The sequence below is a fragment of the Desmodus rotundus genome, chromosome 3 (genome assembly GCF_022682495.2).
Source record: "Desmodus rotundus isolate HL8 chromosome 3, HLdesRot8A.1, whole genome shotgun sequence".
NCBI classification, from domain to species: domain Eukaryota; kingdom Metazoa; phylum Chordata; class Mammalia; order Chiroptera; family Phyllostomidae; genus Desmodus; species Desmodus rotundus.
Window position 1 is genome coordinate 201,983,129 of NC_071389.1, and position 23,773 is coordinate 202,006,901.

The 23,773-nt window shown below is 60.9% G+C and overlaps 2 protein-coding genes across 3 annotated transcripts in view; both read left to right on the plus strand.

Annotated features, from left to right (window-relative positions):
- The window catches only part of SHANK3 (SH3 and multiple ankyrin repeat domains 3), a 47,587-nt gene extending 40,985 nt beyond the window's left edge, over nt 1-6,602 (plus strand). For both annotated transcript variants that reach the window (XM_053919861.1, XM_053919860.2), the window contains exon 22: nt 4,209-6,602. In XM_053919861.1, the coding sequence (XP_053775836.1) occupies nt 4,209-4,794 (586 nt within the window). In that variant the 3' untranslated portion in view covers nt 4,795-6,602. The remainder of the gene's footprint in view (nt 1-4,208) is intronic.
- A 4,354-nt stretch (nt 6,603-10,956) lies between these two features.
- On the plus strand, nt 10,957-22,933 carry ACR (acrosin). Its single transcript, XM_053919815.1, has 7 exons — nt 10,957-11,033; nt 11,821-12,018; nt 12,230-12,513; nt 15,079-15,224; nt 15,662-16,180; nt 17,136-17,265; nt 22,617-22,933. Exons 1-7 carry the CDS (start codon nt 10,957-10,959, stop codon nt 22,931-22,933), a joined length of 1,671 nt encoding a protein of 556 aa, XP_053775790.1.
- Nucleotides 22,934-23,773: the final 840 nt, after the last annotated feature.

Consider the following 23,773-nt stretch of genomic DNA (forward strand, 5'->3'; position numbering starts at 1 on the left):
TTCAGTGACAAAACTTCTGCTACTGCCTTTTAGAGAGACGTCCAAAGTGTGGGAAGTTCTGAAGTTCAGGGAGGCTGTTGTCTTTGCAGGACCGTTCTTGGCAGAGGCCCCAGGACTGTGGCCATAGCCACCTGGAGTGTCTCTGTCCCCAGTGCCCCACGTGTCCTGGGCACGCCCCTCTCTGCCCTCCTCCCCACTGACAGCTCAGTCCGAGGTCTGATGTCCTGCGGCTGCAAGCTGCTTGGTGGCCTGAGGTCTTTCTGGGCGAGCTGAGCCACCCTGTACGTCATGGGCTTGAAGCTTGGTAACTTGGGGGATCGGTTGGCTCTGCTGCCCGGGGCGTTCTGTGCTTTCTGGGTGAAGCTGGGGCATGCACCGCCTGGTGCCGCCTCTGGAAGGCCCAGGGCCTGTGGCCTTGGGGGACACTGACCCCGGGCGTTGATCCTCCTGCCCTGTGCTCCCAGCTTGCGGTCTGGCCGGGGGCCCTGAGCCGCACGCTGTCTGACTCCCGTCTGCTCTGACTCCATCTGTCTTCCAGGCTGTGGTCTCGTCTAATCCCACAAATGTGGGGCCTCTGTGGCCTCTCCATGCCCACAGCAGCGCTCAGTTCTGCTGTGGGCTCAGCATCACCGCTGTGTGCCCCCCGCCGGGGTTCACAGGGAGGAGCTCGTTCGTACAAAGCTTTGCAAACAGTTAAAGGGTTCTTTCCTGCAGCCCCTCTCGTGCCCATGTGCCGTGTGCGGGGTCTCCCCGTCGGCTTCGTCCGTGGGCCCCTCGTGGCTGTCATGCAGATGCCCCTGTGGTGCTGGGCCCTGTCCCGCCGGCACATCTGACCGCAGGCGCCAGCGCTCATTCTTCCGAAACCTGGGCTGACCTCGCTGTGCGCTGGCCGTGGGAGCGCTGGGGCCAGGCTGTCCTCGCAGGTCACACGAGGTTAGGCACACGTGCAGGTGTGTCCCCGGGGCAGCAGGAGGGGCCGCAGAGGAGGGATGCAGGGATGTTGGCGGCAAGTCGAGGTGGCAGCCTTCAGCAGGCGTGGGCGCTCTGACCAGAGGGCGCGGAGCACACGATCTTGTGTCTGGTCTGCGCTGCTGTTCAGGGTGGTCGCCCGAAACGGGGCCCCGGCTGGCAGAGACCTTGAGCCTCCGCCTGTCTGGCTTCAGTTCCGCTGAACCGTGAGGCCAGCCCCGGGTTTGGACTTCTTGCCTGTTGGTACCAACGGGCCGGTGAGCAGCCAAACCTGGGAGTTCCATGCCACGATGCCTTTGTTTGATGACACTTTTTCAGTGTATCTGTGTTCTTGGCCCAGGGGCAGGCAGGGGGGTTCAGCAGAACAGTGAGGCAGTGAGGGGAAGGTCCTGGGTGGGCCTTGAAAGCCCTGGGCCGCAGGGAACTGGAGGCCTGTCAGCTGCGGGCTGAGAGCTGGGGATGCTGATGGCAGCCCCCAGGCCCCAGGATGGGAAGGGCGGGGCTGGGGGAGAGTGCGCTGGGAGGCCCAGTAAAGCACAGGAGACACTGGCACATCGGCCACAGCAAACGGGGACCAGGGGAGGGCCGCCTGAGGGGCAGCTTGTCAGGAAGGTACAGGAAGCCTGGGTGGGTCAGCAGGGGGTCCTGCCGGCAGCCTGACAATGGCAGGGCAGTGGGCGGGGGGGGCCACACGTGGCTGCAGCCTAACCCGGGGACAGTGACACAGCTGAGAGGGGTGATGGACGCACTGGGTGTGCAGACACGGCTGGCAACCTGCCGTGGGGACGATGCCATTTCCCCAAGAGGAAGGGAAGGAGGAGCAGGCACCTGGGTGCCCACGGCCAGTCCCCGGGCCCCTCTCAGCTCCTGCCTTCTCCAGCACTCTTTGGGTGGCCTTAGGAGTGTGGCCGGCCCTCTCCCTCCCCTCCAGCCTGGTGGAACATGGCCCCGCCATCCCTCACCGCTAGCACCTGCTGCCTCCAGCACCAGTCTCTGCCTGGTGCCTACCTCCACCTCTCTGAGGGAGAGTCTCCTCAGGTGCTCTGGAGCCTGCCCACCCTCACCCCAGGCTCCCTGCTCACCGCCATCAGGCAGGAGGGCCCCAGTGCTGCCCAGACAGGCCTCCTGGAGCCCACACCAGCACTGGGCTCAGGCTGAGCCCACCCACTGTGAGGCCCAGCGCCCACCCTGTTCTCTCCGCCCCTGCGAGTTGGCTGTGGTCCTGCCAACTCATCAGCATGCTTCTGTCCTACCTCATACTCCGGGGACACCTAAAATGGCTCCCCTGAAACTTGGCTTTCAGGGCGGAGCCAGGCCGGCTCCTGCCTTCTGCGGGTCCCAGGCCAGGCTGCTGTGGGGCGTCTGGGCCGGGCCCACAGACTATGCTCTGAGCATCACTGAAGCACTGTCCAGCCTCAGTCGCCACTACCGCCGGGCACCCCGGGGCACCCACCACACCCTTGCAATGCCACTTGGTCGTCCTCCCTGCCGCTGCCACTCCCCGTCTCCGTGGAGACCAGGTGCGGTGAGGCAGGAGCTGCTTCTGGTCGGTGTCTGTTCCCTGGGCCACCCCAAATGTCCCTGGTCCCTTGAAGAGGCTCTGCTAAGGGTCTGAGCAGTTGGGAGGAGACTGTGGGGACAGTGACTGAGGGGAGGGAGCCAGTGGAGGGCGAGGGAAGCAGGTCCCATGGGAAGGACAGAGCCAGGTGTCCAGGGAGAGGTGCCCTGCACAGGCGGGAGGTAAAAAGACAAAACCTGCTTTTAGGGGAGGAGGGATGCCGAGGGCCCCCTGTGCAGTGTGGGGTGGGTACCAGTCAGGATAGCACATGGACGTGAGGGGGACCCAGAGCCCCACCAGGTGCGGGGAGCAGCAGGCGGGACGGGAGTTGGAGACAGGCCAGCAGAGAGCACACCGAATGTCACCGGGAGCCAGGTGCCTGCTGAGCACCCGCCGCATGCGTGGCGTCCCGAGTGCAGCCTGTGGGTGGGTGTCTGCACCTCACAAGCCGGACAGCAGGTTGCTCAGACAAACCAGGAGCCGCCCCGATCTGCCCCAGTCTGGCCTCACCCCGCCCCTGGCAGCTGCAGACTTGCCCCCTCCCATCATAGTGGGGCCCACTGCACCTGAGTCCCCCCCTCATGGGGTGCCTGGCCAGGGGTCCCCGCCCCTGGCCGCCCTCACTGTGGCCGTGGCTGTGGCCGTGCTGCTAACACTCTCTCTCACTGCTCTCTCCCGCCCATCTGCATGTGGCTGCTCTGTCTGGCTGCGCGGCGGTCCCGAGTGCCAGCTGTGTAAGTGAGCATGCTCATCCCATGCCTCCGCCCACACGTGCGCCCGGCCACCGGCCCTCTGCTCCGCTCGGCCTCCCGAGGCTCCCCTGGCCCCCCAGGGGGTGGGGGGTGTGAGAGGGGCTCTGTCTGGAGGAGCCCCAGGCAGGCCTCCCGCCATGGCCACACTGGCGAGGGGCTGGAGTGTCCTGCCAGCTGACGCTGGGGAGCGAGGTGCCATCTGTGGATGTGTGTGTGTGTGAGCCCGTGCATGCCTGCACACTCGTGCTGCGTCCCTGTCACAAGCAGGCCCCGCCACTCCCGCCACCGCTGCTGCATGTGTGTGGCCTGCGTGGGTGCTGTAGCCGCTGCCCCGTGCAGGGTGGCTGGGCGCCGCGCCTGTCGCTGCCGCAGACCTGCCTGCATGCGCTGCTGTCCGCCCAGCCTGCTGGACGGCACAGGCTTGTGCCAGCCTTGGTCACCGCTGGGGCGCCCCCAAAGCCAGCCCAGGTTCCTCTGCGTCTCCTGAGAGCAAAGCTGTGTGAGGGGCCTGGCGAGGGTTCTGCCAGAGTCTGGCCCTGCGGGGCCTGGGGGGCGGGCAGTGCCCAGAGCCAGTGCCTGGCTGTCAGGGAGGGATGTCAGCCTCCACCTTCAGAGGCTGTTTTCTCTTGTGGGCTGGCTGGCCACAGAGCCCACGTGGAGTGGAGTGAGCTGCTGGTTTCATTGCCTGTTATTCCACTCAGTCTTGGGGTCGCCCCCCCCCCCAACACACCAGCAGGGCACTTTCCCACACAGGGGCCAAAAACTGGCGGGAGTAGCTACAGGATCCCACCCTCTTCCTCTGGCCCTAGGGCTGCTCACCAGTCCCAGCACCCCCTGAGCATCCTCCTGGCCACTGGCCCCACCCCCTAACCCTCCCCCCACCCCTCCTGACGCCCCTCACCTGGCCTTGACCCCCTCTCCCTCCGCAGGCTCTTCAGCAGCCTCGGTGAGCTGAGCTCCATCTCAGCACAGCGCAGCCCCGGGGGCCCCGGCGGCGGGGCCTCCTACCAGGTGCGGCCCGGCGGCCGGTACCCCGTGGCGCGGCGCGCCCCGAGCCCAGTGAAGCCCGCGTCGCTGGAGCGGGTAGAGGGGCTGGGGGCGGGCGCGGGGGGCGCGGGGCGGCCCTTCGGCCTCACGCCTCCCACCATCCTCAAGTCGTCCAGCCTCTCCATCCCGCACGAGCCGAAGGAGGTGCGTTTTGTGGTGCGCAGCGTGAGCGCGCGCAGCCGCTCGCCCTCACCGTCGCCGCTGCCCTCGCCCACACCCGGCCCCGGGGCCCCCGGCCCGCGCCGGCCCTTCCAGCAAAAGCCGCTGCAGCTCTGGAGCAAGTTCGACGTGGGCGACTGGCTGGAGAGCATCCACCTGGGCGAGCACCGCGACCGCTTCGAGGACCACGAGATCGAGGGCGCGCACCTGCCGGCCCTCACCAAGGACGACTTCGTGGAGCTGGGCGTTACGCGCGTGGGCCACCGCATGAACATCGAGCGCGCGCTCAGGCAGCTGGACGGCAGCTGACGCCCCATCGTTACCTTTGCCCCGGCCGCGCCCTGCGGGCAGGGCCCCCCCACCTCCGCCCCGCCCCCCCGGGCCGCGGGCTCGGCCTGCCCCCCACTATGGCGCCCGGGCCAGGAATGTTGCATGAATCGTCCCGTCTGCTGTTGCTCGGAGACTTGCCCTGTACATTGCTTAGCACCCTCCCCGGCCGGCGGATGAGCCCCCCCAGCACACTGTCAGGAAGGGCGCAGGCCGGGAGCCTGGGGCCGGAGGGTCAGGGTGGGGTTCCCCGGCCTGACCTTCTCCCACACAGCTCCCGGAGACGACTCCCCAGAATGGGGACCTGGTCCAGCATGCGAGGTCAGGACACACCTTGGTGACTGGGGGGAGGGGGGAGACATTGGGGTTCTCCGTTGGGGGCCAAGGAGCCCCCTTGTTTTGCATATTTTAATCCACTCTATATTTGGAACGAGAAAAGGAACAAATATCTCTGTCCTTAATAGCTCCCTGTCCCCTCCCCCAGCGCCCGCTGGTTCCCCTGTGGCTGCCCAGTCTTCCATCTCGGCCCCTCACTGCCACGGCCACCCCACGTGGGGCGGGGGATGCTCCAGCTGGTCTGGGGTGGGCCAGGGTCTTGGTAGCCACCCTGGGGCCCTGCCTCGGCCTTCTCCCCTCGCTGAGCTATAGCGTGCCCCACGACCCTTCAGGTGCTGCGTGGAGGAGGGGTGGCGGGCAGCCAGGCGAGCTGGGCACTACTAGCAAGGTCTGGTGGTCCGGGAGGCCATTGCCCTTGGGGTGGGGGCAGGGCCCTGACACCCGCCTCCCCCCCCATCACCCTCACAGGTCCCCTCCAGAGGAGGGTGTCGCCTCCTTCCCACACTGCTGGGCAATCGCAGCAGAGAAGCCTCTGCCTCAGCCCCCAAAGCCTCCCGACTTCCCTGTGTGTGTGCGCACACGTGCGAGTGTGTGAGACTTGGTGTGGCCGAGGGTGTCAGAGCCCAGCGTGTGCCTGTGTGGAGAGCGGTCCCGTGTGAGGGCTGTGTGCGTGCCCAGGGCGCATGCGTGAGCGCCCAGCCTCCCTTCCAAAGAAAGCCAGGGGCCCTCCTGCCCCCGGACCTGCCGTCTGTCCCGCCTGCCCTCCCGGAGCCTCTCGGAGCCTGAGCAGGCTGCCCTGGGGAAAGCCCCCAAGGGCCCTGGGAGGCAGTGCCCAACCCCCATCAGGCTTCTGGGGGGATCCTAGGGAGGCCCCATAGAGTCTGGCCACCATAAGACCCCAGAGGGCGCCCCAGCCCCCCGTACTGTGACTCCTCACACTCAGCAGTGGCCTGTGGGGTGGGGGGCCCTGGGACGTTTTTAAACCTAGGGTTTGGCGTCTGGACTCAGCTCCATCCACGTCACTCACAAGTTTCTGTTTATATTTCTAGCTTTTTTTAATAAAAATTAAAAAAACCCAGAAAACACAAGTTTTCACAGCCCAGGGGCCCGGCACGCCGGTCAGTGCCCGCCCGCCCTGCCCCAGCTGCCCCTGGGCAGCGCTGCACCCAGCGCCCACCACCGACGCCCGGCCCGCTCCTCGGCAGTCGCTGTAACAGGCTGCCACGTACACACTCGGCCTCACACTCACCTGTGGGTTTTTGGTTCCGTTCAATTTGGGTTTTTAACTTTACAGGGTCAGTACCGCTTCACCCCTCCTTTTGTATGGAGCTCCACCCAGGGGATTCCCCTGCTCCGGTCCTGAGGCCTCCTGACCCTGACGTTGTGATACACCCCACAGAGATCTATGTTTCTTATATTATTGATAATAATTATTATAATATTATGTAATAAATTTATAAGAAATGAAACTGTCCCTCTGTTGCCTGCTTGAGGAGATACTGGAGGCACAAGCCCTGCTTTCCCCGGGGGTCCCAGAGCACCACCCACGCGCCTGGATGGGAGCCTTCAGCCACGGGCCACTCAGGCGTCTGCGACCCGTGTCTTCGCTCACCTCCACGCCCACCTGGCTGGTTTCTTGCATCTTTCTGAGTCTGACTGGACCCCAGCCTGTGCTGCCCAAGTGGGAAGCTTTCCTTTCTGCTCACCGAGTGAGCAGAAGCCCAGTTGCCCTCTGTAGCCCTGTCTCCTTTCTACCAGTGTCCAGTTTCTAACCCTGCAGCTCCCGTCTGTCGTCCTGCGCCCATGGCTGCTGCCGGTGTTTGGGCCTCACGTCTCCCCGAGCTGCCACCTGAGCGGCCAGCTGCCCTTGGCTGCCAGTGCGGCAGGTCCAGGGTGGTGCCAGGTGTTGGGCAGCGAGCGGCAGGAGGAGGTACAGAGGTGAGTGGGAGGATGCATCCTATAGAGTGAGAGGTGGCTACCGCAGGGTCCGGGCAGAGGGAGGCCAGGGCCTGAAGGGACGTGCTGTCACCTGGTGGGGTCCCAGGAGGGGCAGGAGGCGTAAACGAGACACAGGGCCACGTGGACCCCGACTGGGGTCCTGGCCCAGTGGGCGGGGCCTGTGGGAGACCGCCTCCAGGACCAGGAGGGAGTTAGGATGGGTGGTGGTGAGAGAGGAGCGGTGGGCTCAGGGTGTTCGCCCAGAGGCTGCCCCGGTGGAGGTGCTTTGGGGAGCCAGGTGGGGGATGAAAAGGAAGACAAGGAAGAGACAGTGCCTGCAGGGCGGTGGGACCTCATCAGGCCACCATCTGTCACATTTTTTTGTTTCATTTTCAAGTCAGAAACTGTGGTCATCATACGGAAGGGACCGGGAGGGAAGCCAGGAGTGGGGCCTTGGGAGGGTCTGGGTGTGGGGTGGGGGCTCTGACTCGTGCTGGGGCTGAGTGTGGTGGTGCCCACGGGCCTGGTGCCTCTGAGGTGGGCCCTCAGCAGCGCAGGAAAGGAAGAGCTGGAGCCAACAGCCAGCCCCACAGCGATGGCTTGACCCTCGGGCTCCCTAGGGACCTGGGGGAGAAGACGAGTGTCCCCCCAGGTCTGAAGCCACCCCCGTGCCTCAGAAGACAGTCAGACCCTCGAGGTATACACCAGGGACCACGTGCAGGACCAGTGCCTTGGGACCAAAGCTTCCTCACTCCAAGTGGGGACTCCCTTGCCCCTTCTGGTCCCCCATGACCTCAGAATGTTCCAGCTGTACCCTCTTAGGGGCCCTCAGCAATTCCCCAATACTTTCTCTGGAACCTGGAGGCCCCTCCCTCAGCCCCAGTCACCGCCTCAGCCCTGTGGCCCACTCTGGTGGGCCTGGATGCGAGGCTGGACGGACAGAGGTGTCTGCTCAGCAGAGGCTGCACTGGAGAACGGGGTCGGGGAGCGGGACTGGGAGAGGTGAGATGGGAGCAGGGGAGGACCAGAAGGGGTTAGAGGTCAGGGTGAGGGCAGAGGGTGGGTACTGGCCTGCTCGGGTCAGTGGGAGTGGAGATTCAGGGTGAGCAGGGACAGGGGAAGGGCCAGGGGTGTGTCTGGTGGGAAGGGTGTGGGAATGGAGGCCTGGGGGGAGGGGCCAGGGCTAGGAGCCCCACGCGGGCCTGAGTGAGCCCCCAGCGGCCGTGGGGCCCCACGCTGTAGCCCTAGAGCCCAGGCTGCTCTGCTTGCTCGCCTGCGGGAACAGCACGGAGAAGGCAAAGAGAAGTTGCTCTTCACTGAGAGGCTTGCTGCTTCCATTAGGGTCAATGACAGACCAGATTAGACCTGGGTGGGCCACTTGTCTGTCCCTCCACCCTTTCCTGGGGCCCCGGGGCGGGGGGCAGGCGGGACTCCTGGAGCCCCTCCTAGAGCCAGAAGTGGGTGCTGCCCTGCAGAGTCCAACAGTTGTTTTCCGGGGTCCAGGCGCCGGGCCGTCCGCCCCGTTGCTGTGTAGCCCTCAGCGTTTTGAAAGGCTGGGCTCTGCTTTTCATCTGGAACTTGATATCCAACATTCTGATCCACTGCTGAAATATGTACAAAGTTGTGATTTGCAGAAAATTGTACGTGTTAACACGTGAAATAAATGGTCATCTCATGCTGGTAGAAGATTCTCAAGGGTCTAAATGCCATATCCATCCTACGCCCACCAAAACCCTGTGGGAACACCTGCACCGCCTCTTCGGTAACGGTCCACGCTTCCGTGGCACGGCACCAGTTCCTGTGGCCTTTTCTTGAACTCTATTCCCAAAGCCTATGTCGGTTCATTTATCCGATACAATTTGACGCGTTTAAAACAGGTGAGGCCTGCTAACACTCACAGGTGAGCTGCAAGCTGTTCACACTCAGGATGGTGAGCACAGGACGCCCTGACCTTCCAACAGAGGAGGGGAGACCCGCCCGACATAAAGGGGGAGGAAGGGAGGAAGGGAGGAAGGAAGGGAGGGAGGGAGGGAGGGAGGGAGGGGGGAAAGGAGGGGAAAGACCAGAAGAAGACCTTAGGCCTTGTGTGGGGAGCAGAGGCCTCCTGTAACTCTCACAGAAGACACATACCTGTGTGGCCTGTGGGTCTGGGAAGTAGGAGACCCTGTGGGCCAGGTAAGGGGCCCGAGTGCCCTGAGCTGAGGGAGGGAGCCGGACCTTCCTCACAGTCAGGTGGGAGAGAGGGGCTCCTGACGTGTGGGTAGCAGAGATAAAAGGAAAATCTCAGGACCCAAGCAGCGGAGAGCTGACAGTGTTCATGCAGGGAGACAGAGGTCGCACTGGGGAGAAAGGGGAGTGGTGCAGGCCTGGCCCCGGGGGGTGTCGGGGGTCACTCTGCCACGCAGGCCCGGGGAGGAGGCCTCGTCATCCTCTGGGAAACGGAGATGAGATGCCCCGGCCCCTCATAATGAAGTGTGCGGGGTGGGGCCTCTGGATGCTCCTCGGAGCAGGGAGACCCCCTGTCCCTCAGAAGAAGGGGTGACCGTCAGGGATGAGCCCCTGACACCAGGTAGAGGAGACCCTGGGTCGTGACCCTGGGAAGGGTGCAGAAGACCTCCCCCCACTCCAGCAGGGGAGACGAGACCTCCTGACAGGCAGGAAGGGGAGGGAAAAGCTCCAGACAGTCAGGGAGGTGACGGAGAACCGCAGACGTGTCTGTAGGTCGGAGGAGGCTGTGTGGCGCTCAGGACACGCAGGAGGAGGAAACCTGTGGCCCCGCTCCCCTAGGGACGGGGGACTTCCTGGTGGCAGGGGGTGGGGCGGGTAAGCTCTGTCAGGCCCGTGTCTGTCCAAGCCCTCCTGAAGGTGAGATGGAGCCCACGTGCCACCTCTTGATTCTCAGGAGAGACGTGAGAAAGGGACCCTCCGTGGGTGGTGGTGGCGAGAAGGCCTTCGGCCCTGAGATGGAAGGAAAGAGGCATTCTCACATTCTGGGACAGGAGAGTAGCCAGCTGGCACTCAGGGAAGACCCGCGGGACATGCAGAGGAACGGGTGTGACCCCCTGAGAGTGATCTGCGATGAGAGTGGCCTGTGAGAGGTGCCCCGGGCTTGGAGACAGGGCTCGGGGTTATCTGACAGTCTGGAAACCCTCCGCGCAGGACAGGCCTCTGGACACTGGGGCCGGATAGGGGCCCATGACCACAGGCGGCTGGGCTTGTCTCCTGTCGGGCGGGCAACACTGCTTCATGCTCAGGAGTGCGAGGGGAACGTTCGTTGTTCGCAGTGTCCCTGACAATCAGAAGGAAGGACAGAAATGCGAGGGGGACTCCTGACCTCTGCAGGTTGGGAACGGAGGCCCGTTTCCCCACCAGCCGATGGCACAAGCCCTCGGGATACTTGGGGGAGCCGAGGAAGCAGCCTGGCGGCCCTGAACTGGGGAGAGTCCAAATGGCTTTTGAAGGGTGCTGGCAGCGCACTCCTGGGACAGGGGGACGGAGCCTCGCCACGCGGCGGTCAGGCCACTGTGCACAGCCTCTCCCTCTGCCTGCCGCCGAGGAAGAGCCGAGCTGCCCAGTTGGACTAGGGGCAGGGCCTTGGGTGACAGTTTGAGATGTGGGCAGACCCTGAACCTCCCTCCACAAAGCTCAGGTGAGGCGGGACCGGACTGGAGAGAGGAATGCAGAGGCTGGCCGGGTCTGGGGACCGAGGGCAGGACTGCTGGAGAGGTCAGCCCAGGGGAGCAGGGTGACCCAGTAGAGCTGGCTCCCACAGGCCTGACTGCGGGGGTGGGGGGTGCATGGCCCTGCTGATTGGCCAGGAAGCCCCAGAGCTTTGTGAGGTCAGCGGGCTTCCGGGCCCGGGACAGGACGATGGCGGAGATGCTGCCAACTGCCGCTCTGCTGGTCTTGGCAGCGTCTGTAGTGGCCAGAGATAACAGCACGTGTGAGTAAGTGTCCGGGGCCTCGGCTGGGCAGAGAGCCTTCCGAAGCGCAGACCCGGCTGCCTCCATGCAGAGCCGGAGGGAAAGCCAGGGTGGGTCTCATAGCTCCGGGGACCCACGGCCCCAAATCAGACCCTACCAGGTCCCCGCCCGAGGACCCCCAGGCCCCTGCTGTCCCCCTGTCCTGAGACAGACCCTCAGCTCTGAAGACACAGGCGCCCACCTGTGGCTGGCCCCACGGGGCCCAGGGCATTGTCCTGCCGCAACGCCAGGGCCTTCAGGCCCCTTAGGCCCTCACAGCCTGCGGGGTACCCCTCAATGCCTCTCACCTGTGATGTAGCTCCCAGAACTCCCACCTCAGTGCCCCCACAGCCTCCCCGTATGTGGGGCCCCTGCACCTGTCTGCGGTCCTTCTCTGTCCGTCACTGTGCAGGTCAACCCTGCACCCCAAGACTGGTGATGAAGACCTCAGGCCGGACCACCCTGCACTCCACGTTAGCCTCGCCCACCCCAGGGGTCCTGCACTTCTCGGGCCCACACCATCCTCCCAACTGCCTGTGGCCCCTCTTTCCCCACGTGTGGTGACACCCACAGGGCCCTGGACATCACACCTCTCCCGCGTCCTGGAGGCTGTGGCTTCATCGCCGCCCCACAGCACGGCGCATGCTCGAGGCTGCCCTTGAGATCCTAGGTCCCCCCTACGTCCCCAACCCCACAGCCCTGCCCTCCTCAGAGGCATGAGCACAGGCTGTGCCTACTGTTGGCATGACCTGTGCCCGCGGTCTCTCCTCAGTGGCCCCTGTGGGCTACGGTTCCGGCAAGGGACCACACGCGTCGTCGGAGGCCAGGCTGCCGCGCTCGGGGCCTGGCCCTGGATGGTCAGCCTGCAGGTCTTCACCTACCACGACAGCCGGCGGTACCACGCCTGCGGGGGCTCCTTGCTGAATGCCCAGTGGGTGCTCACCGCAGCTCACTGCTTCAGGCTCAAAAAGTACGTGTGGGAACGTGTGGAGGGGGCTCTTCCGAAGGCCTCCAGCCAGGGGCATTCTCGTGGGGTGTCTGCCGAGTGTCCCTGGGGCTCTGGGCCTGGCGGCAACGAGACTGTGAGCACGCAGACCCTGACCCCTGCGGGGGGAGGCTCTGAGGGTCGCTTCCGCAGCCGGTGCACAGGGAGGACGGCCTGGCTCCCCCTGTGCCCACAGAAAAGCCCATGACTGGAGACTGGTTTTCGGAGCAAGGGAGATTGAGTACGGCAGCAACCAGCCAGTGAAGCCGCCTCTCCAGGAGAGATTTGTTGAGAAAATCATCCTTCACGAGAGCTACTCGCCCATCTTGGAGGCCAACGACATCGCTCTCTTGAAGATCACCCCTCCCGTTGTCTGCGGCTCCCTCCTCGGACCTGGCTGCCTGCCCCATTTCTCGGCAGGCCCACCCCGAGTGTCCCAGTCCTGCTGGGTGACCGGCTGGGGATTCTTGAGGGAGAACGGTGAGTACAGGAGCCACTCCCAGGGGCACTGCAGGTTGTGCCCGGGGTGGACGTTGAGGTGGACGTTGAGGTGGAACGGGAGTGGTGGAGGCCCGGCGGAGCAGCTGTCCTCGCACGGTGCCTGGGTGGCTCCCATCACGGCCCGTTTCCAGCTGGAGAAGCTGTGGGTGGGAGCCGAGGGCCGGGTCACAGCCACGCCCGGGGAGGGCAGTGGGGCAGGCACAGGGGTGACCTGGCATTTCGAGAGTGGGGTCAAGGCTGTCCGTCCTGGGGGCCTGGACCCCGGGAGCTGCATTCCGGAATTGGGGAGAAAAGCTCTAGGCAGGGTTTTGTAGCTGTAGGCCAGTCCTTTCCCTCTCTGGGCCTCAGTTTCCCCACCTGTGAGCGGAAGGGCCAGAGCCCAGTGCTTCTGCCCCCACCCCTGGCAGTCCTAGCCCCCACATGCACCCCACTCATCACCGCCACTCCAGGGTGTCTCTGGACCGGCGGGGGCATTGCGGGGGCAGTAGGGTCTGGTGGAGGGGCAGGACCTCACCGAGGTGGCCTCTGTGTGCACAGGCGGCGTCACCCAGTCATGTCAGGGAAGTGAGGGTGTAAGTGATACTGACTTAGTTCTCAATGTCTCCTGTTCAGTCACAGAAAATTTAGGTTTCTGAATCAAGGCAGTTTATCCCTGTGGGGTTTAAGATGCCACCTTTTCTCGTAACCCCCCCCAAACCAGCCGTTTCAGGGTTTCTCCCTGACTCGTCCTCCCCTCCCTGAGGCTTGTGCCAGTTTCCGGCGGGGCCACCACCTGATCCCCCAGGAGAGCAGCTCTGCAGGTGCCCTTTCTCTCTCTGGCTTTGGCTGCCCCACGACCTGCCTCCTGGCTGGGCGTCTGTCTCTGACCCACTACTGCTGTCTGAGGCTCTGCCACAGGCATGCCTGTGTTCCGGCCCACCCTGGGCCTGCCTTGCTCTGCGCCTCCTCACCCCCCACCCCCAGCTGCCCAGCCATGTCCAGCGTGGGGGTTCTCGCAGTCCTCCTGAGGCCAAGGACAGGGCCCCTGTCTAATGAGCCCCTGGCCCGCCTCACGTGCCCCTCACCAGCGCTACTGTGGGCTCTCCAGGAGTACGGGCTCCCAGCCACACCCTGAGCCTCCCCAGAGGCCTCTTTTGTTCCAGGACCCCTCTCAGCTTAAAGGGACTTCTGTCATTTTTGACACCCACATTTCCCTCACCCCCACCTCCAAGGCCAAATCTTAAAGAGACCTCAGGCTCTGGAGCCCTGGGGCCCATCCAGGCCTTCCCTTCCGCCTGCTCCCTGTCACCCTCCCGTTCCCTACCGGGCTGAGCTCCTGCATTTGTCGTCTAAAACTGAAACAGGCGTTGGGGTTGAAAGCGCCCGTCTCTGTTTAAGGACACCTGGCTCTTAACAGCGAGGCCCAGGCTTTCCGGACCCAGGGCTCCGTCACCTTGATGACTCATAGGCCCAGCTGGTGGTCGGCACCTCCTTGTCACCCCGCCTCCAGGGCAAGGCACAAGCATGCTGTCACAGCTGCCCCCACCCAGGGCGGGAGGGGACTGAAGGCACTGGAAGCCAGCCACGCCTCTGCTGTGGGCCTGGCCCTGCGCAGGGCTCCCGGGGCTCCTGCCTCCCGGTCAGCCCAGCTCGTGCGAGCCCTGCCCCCGCGCCAGGCCTGACCCGCCTGCTCCCCATCTGCATGGCAGCCAGTGTCCAAACCCACCTGCTAGGCTGCAGGGCCAGAGCAGTGGTTGCTGTCAGGGCCCCGCCCTCCGTGGGACCACCTGACCCAGAGGACACAGCTGTGTCGGCTGTCGGGCTGTCTGCTGCCTCCTCCAGCTCAGGACGCCCAGACTGGGCCCCTCTTTGCCCCCAGGACCCGAGAGAGCTTCTGGGGTCAGAGGAAGCCCTGACCTGGCCCAAGAGCTGTGCCTCTGTGTGGAGGCCTGGCCACAGCTCTTCTCTTCCCATGACCTGCTCAGGACAGATGGGGACACGTGGAGAGAGACTCACCTGCCCAACCCGGGGGTCCTGCCCACAGAGGCGGAGGAGTCCTGGAGGAGAGTGGGGAGGGTGCCTTCCAGCCAGACTGTGGGCTTGGTCCTGGAGAGGAACTCCCGGGTCTGAACCCAAGCCACACCACAGCCCTGTGTGACCTTGGCGAGGGGAGCCCCAGACCCCTGGCTGGGGAGCAGGGAGGTCACAGGGTGGCTGTGAGGACTAAGATGACATCTGTGTGGCTCATCGTGCTCAGCACATCCGCTTTCACCCGCTGATCTTACCAGCAGCTTCCGTGAGCCACCAGCCACCACTCACACACAGCCCTCTCCAGCCACACCCGTCCTCCCCCACGGCCCCCTCGGTCCCTCGTCCAGGCTCTTCCGCCGTCCTCCCCATCTGTCTGTGTGTGTGCAAGGACAGGCCAGGGCCTCGGTTCGCCTGGCTCTTAGGTTTGAACAGAGCTTTATGGACGACGAGGGTTCAGGGGAGGGAGGAGACAGGGCTTTCCCAGACGTGGGGAGTGTCTTCTGTGACCACTGACCACCGAGTTGCCTGCCGTAGCCCGCAAGATGTCACCCGTGCTGCAGGAGGCCCGCGTGGACATCCTCGACCTTGGCCTGTGCAACTCGACCCTGTGGTACAGGGGCCGTGTGCGTTCCACCAACGTGTGTGCAGGGTACCCCAGTGGCTATGTGGACACCTGCCAGGTAACGGTCCCCGGGCGCCGGGCCCCTGTGGGCCCCACTTTCTTGGGTCCCTGAGCTCCACACGCTCCAGGGCCCGGCTCTGGTGGCCCTTTTCCTGGTCCCGTCTCTACGGTCACAACGAACGTGGAGATGACCCCCAGCAGCTGCCCCTGCGAAGGGCCAGTCGCCACGTGCAGCCTCCCTCTCACCCTAACTCAGAGACCACACCACCCGAGCACCGCCTGAGCCCACGACCCCACGTGCACACACACGCTCGTGTGGGCCTGTGAAGCCGCACGAGCCGGGGTGCGTGGGCTCCTCCTCCTCCCTCCTCACAGCAAGGAAACCCGGGGCCGTCGCACCCTTCCCATCCCGGCTGGCCCTTCACCACAACCCCCGTGGTCTTGGGAGCAGGGAGAGTGGCTCAGCACAGCGTGAGTCCTGTGTCCTCCTGGCAGGGGGACAGTGGTGGGCCTCTCATGTGCAAAAGAGGCGGAGAAGACACCTATGTGATCGTCGGAATCACAAGCTGGGGGGTGGGCTGTGCCCGAGCGAAGCGTCCCGGAATCTACACGGCCACCTGGCCTTATCTGAACTGGATTGCTTCCAAGATCGGTTCCAAGGCCTTGGAGATGCTTCAGCCGAGCACCCCTCCTGCTCCCAGTGTGGCCACAGGCCCCGCTACAGCCTCCTCCTTCCGCCCTTCTGTCCGCCCTCCTTGGTACTTCCGATACCCTTCTCAACCACCTCCCCTTCGACCGCCTGCATCCCAACCCCTGCCTCGACCCCCCCCACCTCCTCCACCCCCACCCCCGCCTCCCCCACCTCCTCCTCCCCCACCTCCCCCACCTCCTTCACCCCCACTTCCCACTAAACCTCCCGAAGCCCCTTCTTTTGCCAAACGGCTGCAGCAGCTCATAGAGACCCTGAAGAGGAAGACCCTTTCTAGTGGAAGAAGCAGCGATGATGCTGAGGTTGTAGGCTTCCCAGAGCTGGCCTCGCTGTCAACAGACCCAGGGAACCCATCACGCCTGAAAGGGAAAGAAAAAGATGAAATAAATAAATAAACAAGTATTTCCGTAATAAGATGTTTTCTGGACTTCTTATCTGCCCCCCCAACTCGACCCAAACCCACGTCGACTCTCCCTCCCTCCTCCAGCCACCTGCAGACGGGCTGCTGGACAGTGCATGGCGTACAGGGCATCAGTCGTGCTTTTGAAATGCTGGTTTTTGAAACGACCGAGTTGACCTGGGCATGTGGGCCAGGTATGGTCTTTACTTCCCACGGAGTCTCTGCCCCTGAAATTGGTGGGGGCAGCTCCGAAACAGGTCCCGTGGGGGCGACTGGCTGGGCGGAAGGGGTGTGGGGCCCCTCCACAGCAGACACGCCGTCCCGTGGTATGGAGAGAGGACCTGCGAGAGGACGCTGTGTGGAGGGCGTGGTCCCCAGGCGGCTAAGCGATGAGCGTCTTGTGGCTCTGGGGGTGGACTGAACACCGCCTGTCCAGCTCTCTTCTGGCCTGTGGTTAGACCCTATTACTTCCTGGATTGAAGCCAACCAGGAAAACTGCTTGCCGAACCTGTCCAGGAGCTGCTGTGGGTGCCTCTGGGTGCCCGTGAGCTTCCAATGGCGTCCTTACCCTTCGGGAGTCCTTAGTTTAAGATCTTCCACGGCAAGGAACAGAAGCCAGTGTCAGCTGGTTCAGTGAGAAGGGAAAACTGTGTACCACGATGTGTCCCATGGGCGCAGGAGGAAGGGCCGGCAGCAGACACCAAACGCACGGGGCCTGCAGTTTTTGCCCAGCGGCCGACCCATCTGCACACAGCCCGTCGCTCGTGGCTGTTTGCAGCTTCCCCGGAAAGAGACCCTGATGGGCTGAGGCCTGCGCCCCACCCCGGCCAGGGTGGGAACACAATGTTCCTGTGGAATAGCCCTTGCGGGGGAAAGAAAACTCCTGGACGCTGGCCGAGCAGCTGCTGCAGGCGGCGCCCACGCTTCGTGCCCAGGAGGCTGAGGGCGCGTGTCCAGTGCGAGCGGTCCCAGCAGGGCGGTGCAGAGCAGGTACAGGAGACCTGGCTGAGGGGCCAGCGCCTTTCTGCCCGGGGCTGGGACCAGGCTCTGGCCCTCAGGAGCCCTGTGCAGAGTGTTCAAAGCCGAGCTGAAACCTGCAAATGCTCAGGCACGGGGCTGCGGGGCAGATGCTGCTCGGTGGCCTTGGCTCACGGGCAAGGGGCACTTTGGTGAGCCTTTGGTAGCCCACTGTGACCCCTGAAACGCTTGGGCCACACAGGAGGGCTCACACATTTGTCCGAATGGCTTGTAGCTCTGTGTACAGTAGTGACATTTGCTTAAATGAAAAAAAAAATTCTATCTGCCTTGGCTAGGAGCTGGCATTGCTGAGACTGGAGCCAGCCTGATCATTCATTTCCTTGCCTTTGCGCTGTCTCCCCTGGGGTACAATCCTCACACCCTGGGGCTTGACCCTAGTCACCCTCTAAATGCGGAGTGAACCCCAGTGTGCTGCTCAGAGCCAGACAGAAGCCAGATTACGAGCCACATGGTCCAATGAGCAGAAACAGTAATGGCAGCAGCTCAGAACCTGCCTGGCCCTTGCTGGCCATTCTCGAGCCAGAGCCGGGCCCTGTCAGTGGGAGCCTTGGGGCCCCTCCCAGAGTCCCTGGTGGCCCTTCTTGAGCCCTCCTGACCCTGCCCTCCCCAGCCCTAGGCAACCTCAGACTTGCTTTCTCTCACTGCAGGTTGGTTTGCACTTCTCAGAAGGAAAATGGAGTCATACAGCCAGTATCCTTTCCTGTCCGGCCCCTTCCAGCCTGCAGAGGCGCCGGAGACGCCGGTGTGGTAGAGTGTCAGTGTTGGTTCCTTTCTGTTGCTGGCTGTCTCACTCTATGCCTGGACCACATTTGTTTTTGTGTTCGGCTGTTGCTGGGTATTTGCTTGTTTCCATTTGGGCTCTTACAGATAGAGCAGCTGTGTGTGTTCTTTTTTTTTTTTTTTAAGGTTTTTAAATTTTATTTTTAGACAGAGGGGAAGGGAGGGAGAAAGAGAGGGAGAGCAACATCAGTGTGTGGTTGCCTCTCGCGCGCCCCACACTGGGCACCTGGCCTGCAATCCAGGCACGTGTCCTGGTTGGAAATCGAACTGATAACCTTTGGATTCGCAGGCTCAATCCACTGAGCCACACCAGCCAAGGCACATTCCTTTTATGTTTATTTTTAAGTCCTTAACTGAGAAAATGTTTATAGATTTGGGAGAGAGAGGAAGTGGGGTGGGTGGGGGAGAGAGAGAGAGAAGGAGAGAGGAACATGGGTCAGTTGCCTCTCACGCTCTCGAACCCACAACCTTTTGCTGTGTGACAATGCTCCATCCCACGGAGCTGCCTGGCCAGGGCAGCCGCAGGCGTTTCTGTACAAGTCTTTGCAGCCCAAATGCTTTCATAAGTCTTGGCCAAGTACCTGCATGCGGAATGGCTGGATCATATGGTAGGTGTATGTTTAGCATTTAAAAAAAAACTGCCCTTTTTTTCCCCCCAAAGAGGTTGCAATATGCTCCATCTGCAGCAGCTTGTACGCGAGTTCCAGCTCCGCAGGCTCCTCAAGGACTCTCGGTGTGGTCAGTCCTTTCCATGTCAGCCGTGCTGCCGGGCGTGTGGTCATGTCTTGCTTCTGGGTTTGCACCATGGACAAAGCAGTTTATGAATAGGTTTGAAGCATTCTGAATGGATACGGTTAGCGTTCCTATCAGTGAGATAAGAGGACAATCAATCACTTTCAAAGGTAACAAAATGGGGAGGGCACCCAAGGAAACAGGGAGGTAGAGAAAAAAAACACCTAAAATTAAATGTATCTAAGTGGAACTTAGATCTTTCAAGCACTACAAACACTGAGGGAAGACGTCTGAGAGAAACACCACCAGCAGCAGCCCAAGGGCGATTTCATCTTCAAACTCCACCTGATGTCCTTGTTGATTCAATTCCAGGAGCAACCTGCTTAAGAAATGGCAGGTCTGTTTCCTATATGAAGATATCCAGCCCTGGCTGGGGTGGCTCAGTGGACTGAGCGCAGGCCTGTGAACCAAAGGGTCGCCGGTTCAATTCCCAGTCAGGGCACATGCCTGGGTTGCAGGCCAGGTCCCCAGTAGGGGGCGCGCGAGAGGCAACCACCACACACTGATGTTTCTCTCCCTCTCTTTCTCCTTCCCTTCCCCTCTCTAAAATAAATAAATAAAATCTTTAAGTAAAAAAGATATACCAAAGTACCCAGTCTCTTAGACCCTCTCTGAAGTTCCTATACCCAAATAACAATATATTTAAAACAAAATCCTCACACGACTTATCATGCTATGTGGATTCTTCAAGATGAACAAAACCGTGGTCCAGTTTCAATTTACCAGGTTAAATTAAAAATAACATCCGAGGATCTTACGTGGATAAAAATAACATCTTTACTCATTGCTCTCATGCATGCATTACATAAATACACAAAACTAAATTGTGAGCTCCGTCTTTCCAGGTATGGAGCAAATTTCAGAAAGGTGCTTCCAGTGCACCTTATGACATCATCTTTGTTACAACCTGAGCTTTTACAGACAAGTGTTGGGGGGAACCTTGAAAAGCCATTCGGTATATTTAATATTTAAAGTTTTTATTCTCTTAAAAAGAAAAAACGGTTTCAAATAGACGACTTCATGGCGATTCCTGCCCCAGAAGTTCCTGAACCTTAACTGTTCATGTTGCCCTTTTATCGTACGGTCCTCGTTCCCCTGTGCTCTGTCTTTCCCGGAGACAGACAGCAGCTCGCCATCTTACTTCTCCCTTTGAGCTCTTTAGTAAAAGCCCCAATTAATAACTTAGGACTATTCAACAACGGCAACAGCTTCTTTGTCCTCCCCAGACTTTTTCCTCAGAGGTCATATTTTGTAACCTGTGTTTCATTGCTCCACGTCTCTGCTCTCTCTCCGTGGAGTTCCAGGGCCCTGTGTCCCCGCTGGAACTGAGTCAGCAGAAGGCACTTGTTCTCACCCACTGGGGCCGGGTGTCTTGGGAGTGGTCGTGACGTAGGAGAGCCCTGGCTTGCTGTCCATCTGCCAGCCGGTCATCGGTCATCGTCACCACCACCCACAAATGCAGGCGGGTAGGCGACTGCTGCTTTCAGGGGGAGGGGGTGTGCCCTGCCCAGGAAGCATTTCCTGGGCCGCCTCGTTGACCTTTTGAGTCCTTGCTCATTTTGCTGCTTATTTCCAACAAATGCTTTGGCCTTGCCCCACTGATGGTTTTCTTTCCCCCAGAGCTGTAGAAACCCCCGTTGTGATCAGCAGTTCGTGAGAATTTATTCATTTCCACGCTATTGTTCATTAAGGAAAAGATAAAGGGAGAGCATGCGGAGCCCAGGAGAGAGCCCCGCCCACGCCATGTGACTGCACACACCCGCGGGCTGGTGGTCCCTTCACTGTGTCAGGCACCTGTGCACGCAAAGCCCAGTTCACACTCAGTTTGCTCTGACACATGTCAGCCTGGCTGGAGTCAAAGGATCCCTCAGTTTATATACTTTGAGTGCATTTGTAGTATTTCATTAATTTTAATTTTGTATTTTTAAAATTTTGAGATAGGGATCCAAGCTTCAGTGAGTTCCCACCTTGGTCCAGATGACCTAAATGTTGCAGTATGTCAAAGGGGTCAAATAATACTCTGGTCTTTGCACACGCCGACCGCCACGCTCTGCTGCAGTGAGCCTCTGGAAGGGAAGTTCCACACGGAAAACCAACAGGCTGTGGATGCAAAGGGACTTCTCTCCCATTTTCTAGGAGGTGTTCCACTGACTTCCAGGCCATTCAAAAACTCTTCGGAACGAAGTCCCTGTTGAGGTGCAGTTGGCTTCAGAATTGTGGGAGAAGCTCTGGTGGCTGACACAAACACCGTTAGCTGATCCACCCCCCCACTCTGTGAACCTGCCCAGCATCCCCCAGGAATGCGTCCCTGCGCCCTGCCCCTGAAGTCCTGCCGCCACCACTGGGTCTCAGAGAGAGTGCCACACGGGCTCTCCCGCCTCGGGATTTGGGCATTCGCTTCACAGCAGAAAAGCCTGGAGCAGGGTGTTTCTGATCTGGTCGTAGAAGCCGCACGTGGTCACTTCCGGTGGAAAGATGGGTGCGCACAGCTCAGGGTGGTCCTGTCGGTCCCCTGTGGGGACAGGTCTCTCCAGCCCTTCCCCGTGCCTCCTGCCGAGGTCCCACAGAGACGGCCCCTCAGGGGCGGGTCCACGTGGCCGTCACTGCAGGCAGCACCTCGGGTCTCCACTCGGGGTTTGCACGTCTCAGTTTCCTGATCATGAGGGGGCGTGTTCTGAACACAGCTTCCCAATAAAATGTGGGTCTTTAGGAGGGAATTAAGGTTTAAACAAGGTCCTAAGGGTGGACCCCTAACCCAGATGTCAAGACGGGGTCGTCGGATGTGTGGTCTTCCACGTCTTCTACACGTCTTCCATGTCTCCTTTCCTGCCTCCCTCTCTCTCGGCTTGAACGCACGGTAGAGGCCACGTGAGCGCACAGTCAGACGGCAGCTGCCTACAAGCTAGGACAGAGGCTTCAGCATGAACTCTGCCTCGCCAGCGCCTCGGAGCTCCCGGCCTCTGGAGCAGCGAGAGCAAACACCTGCGGTAGGCCATCCGGTCCATGGTAAGTCGTCACAGCCATGCGAGCTGGCTCAACCCCGAGAGCTGAGTGCCCGTGCCCACAGACGTGTGTGTTCGAGCCTGTGCAGAGCAGCGGTGGCCACAGCAACCGCTGGGCAGAAACAGCCTGGACGCCCACCCAGCGGGAGCGAAACGGATCGCTGTGTTTAGTTACACTGGGTCGTTATTCAGCCCTGCAAAGGAGTGAGGTACGTGATACATGGATACATCTGGAAAATGTTATGCTATGTGAAAGACAGACACCAAAGGTGACACATTGTATTATTCCATTCATATGCAATGCCCACGAGAGAAATCCAGTCAGAATGCAGACTGTATCCGCCAGGGGATGGAGGGAGAAACCGCTCAATGAGCAAAGGGTTTTCAAGTGGTAGAAATGTGTTGTATTTATTTTTTACAATTCATAGAGAAAGGACAGGAGGGAAACATTGATATGTGATCGATACCATCAGTTACCGTTTGTGCGCCCCCTACTGTGGACCTGGCCTGCAACCTGGGTACGTGCCCTGACTGGGAGTCGAACTGGCAAATTTGCAGTTTGCAGGCTGGCACTCAATCCACTGAGCCACACCAAATGGTTTAGAACTAGGGGTAATAGTTGCTCAACATTGTAACTGTATATAGGGCACCGTATTGGTTACTTTAAAATAGTTAATTTTGTTACATAAATTCCACCTCAAGAGTTCAGGGGTGTCACTCCTTGTGCAGGTCAGGGCAGGGTGAACTTTAAGAAGCAGATGAATCTGAACAGCGTCCGGGTGGTGGCCGTGGCCAGCATCCTGCCTGAGCACTCGCCCCGGTCGCTCTGTGCTGAGGGACGGCTCATAGACGCCCTGGTCCCGTCCACCCTGCTGAGAGAACTGCCCGGGGAGGTGCATGGACAAGAACTGCCTTCTCAGGCCCTGCCTCTAGGGATCCTGCGGCGAGATGGTTCTGCGAAACCCACACTGACAGCGAATGGTAGGGTGTTCGAGGCAGAACTCAGTGAGGGCGTTATATTACGAAGTACCTGTTATTTACAGTAACCCTGGGTCCTTGGGGTTTTGTGTGTGTGTGTGTATTTTAAAAGCGCACCTCAATAGGGTAACACATTCTTGAAAATCCCTGGTCAGGTTTAATTTCTGAAATTAAAATTGTAAATATCATAATTTAAAGGGGAAAAAGTTCGTTCTCCCAAAACTCATTCTTTCAAAGCCCCTGAATGGCAGTGAAATGGCCCATTCCAGCACATCGAGAGTTGACCCGGGCGACCCTGGACACCACCTCTCTCCCTCACGTGGTTGAGGAGGTTCTTTTGTGCGTTTGCTCAGTGACATCCAGACACACAAGGCACACACGTGTGCTCAATGTTTACGTAACTGAGCCTTTACTGTGAACGAGAACACAGGAAGCCAGCAAACACAATGGGGATGACATACAGAATGGTCGGTAAAACCCAGGAGCGAGCAGCAGGTGGTGGGGAGACGTGGCCAGGGCAGCGGGGCTTCCTGCAGCGCCCGCCCTGGTACTGCGCCCAACGCCAGTGCTGAGGCTGCGCAGGAGCACCTCACGCTGAGGTCGGGCTTTTCAGCGATGCTCTCCTTGCAAGGTCTCCCATGCAAAATGGCACAGCTCACCTCGTGGAGGCCGCTCTGGCCCTTGACGTTTACCAACAACGGTGTCTGTGCACCAAGTACGGCACACCTGTCACCTGCTCGCTGGATTTTGATGGCACACCTATGCCTGTGACCTTGGCCAGGCACCAATGTTCTGGCTGCACCTAAAGGGCTCCGGAAACACCTGTGGCATGAACAACTCCCTGCTCAGAACCAGTGTTTAAAAAGGTTGGCTGGGAAACGGGGAATGAAAAAGGATGGAGCCCCTAC

Coding starts and splice junctions, on each gene's coding strand:
- ACR (XM_053919815.1), top strand. CDS start 10,957: ATGGCGGAGATGCTGCCAACTGCCGCTCTGCTGGTCTTGGCAGCGTCT. Junction 12,019..12,229: donor CACTGCTTCAGGCTCAAAAA/GTACGTGTGGGA, acceptor CTGTGCCCACAG/AAAAGCCCATGACTGGAGAC. Junction 15,225..15,661: donor GCTATGTGGACACCTGCCAG/GTAACGGTCCCC, acceptor TCCTCCTGGCAG/GGGGACAGTGGTGGGCCTCT.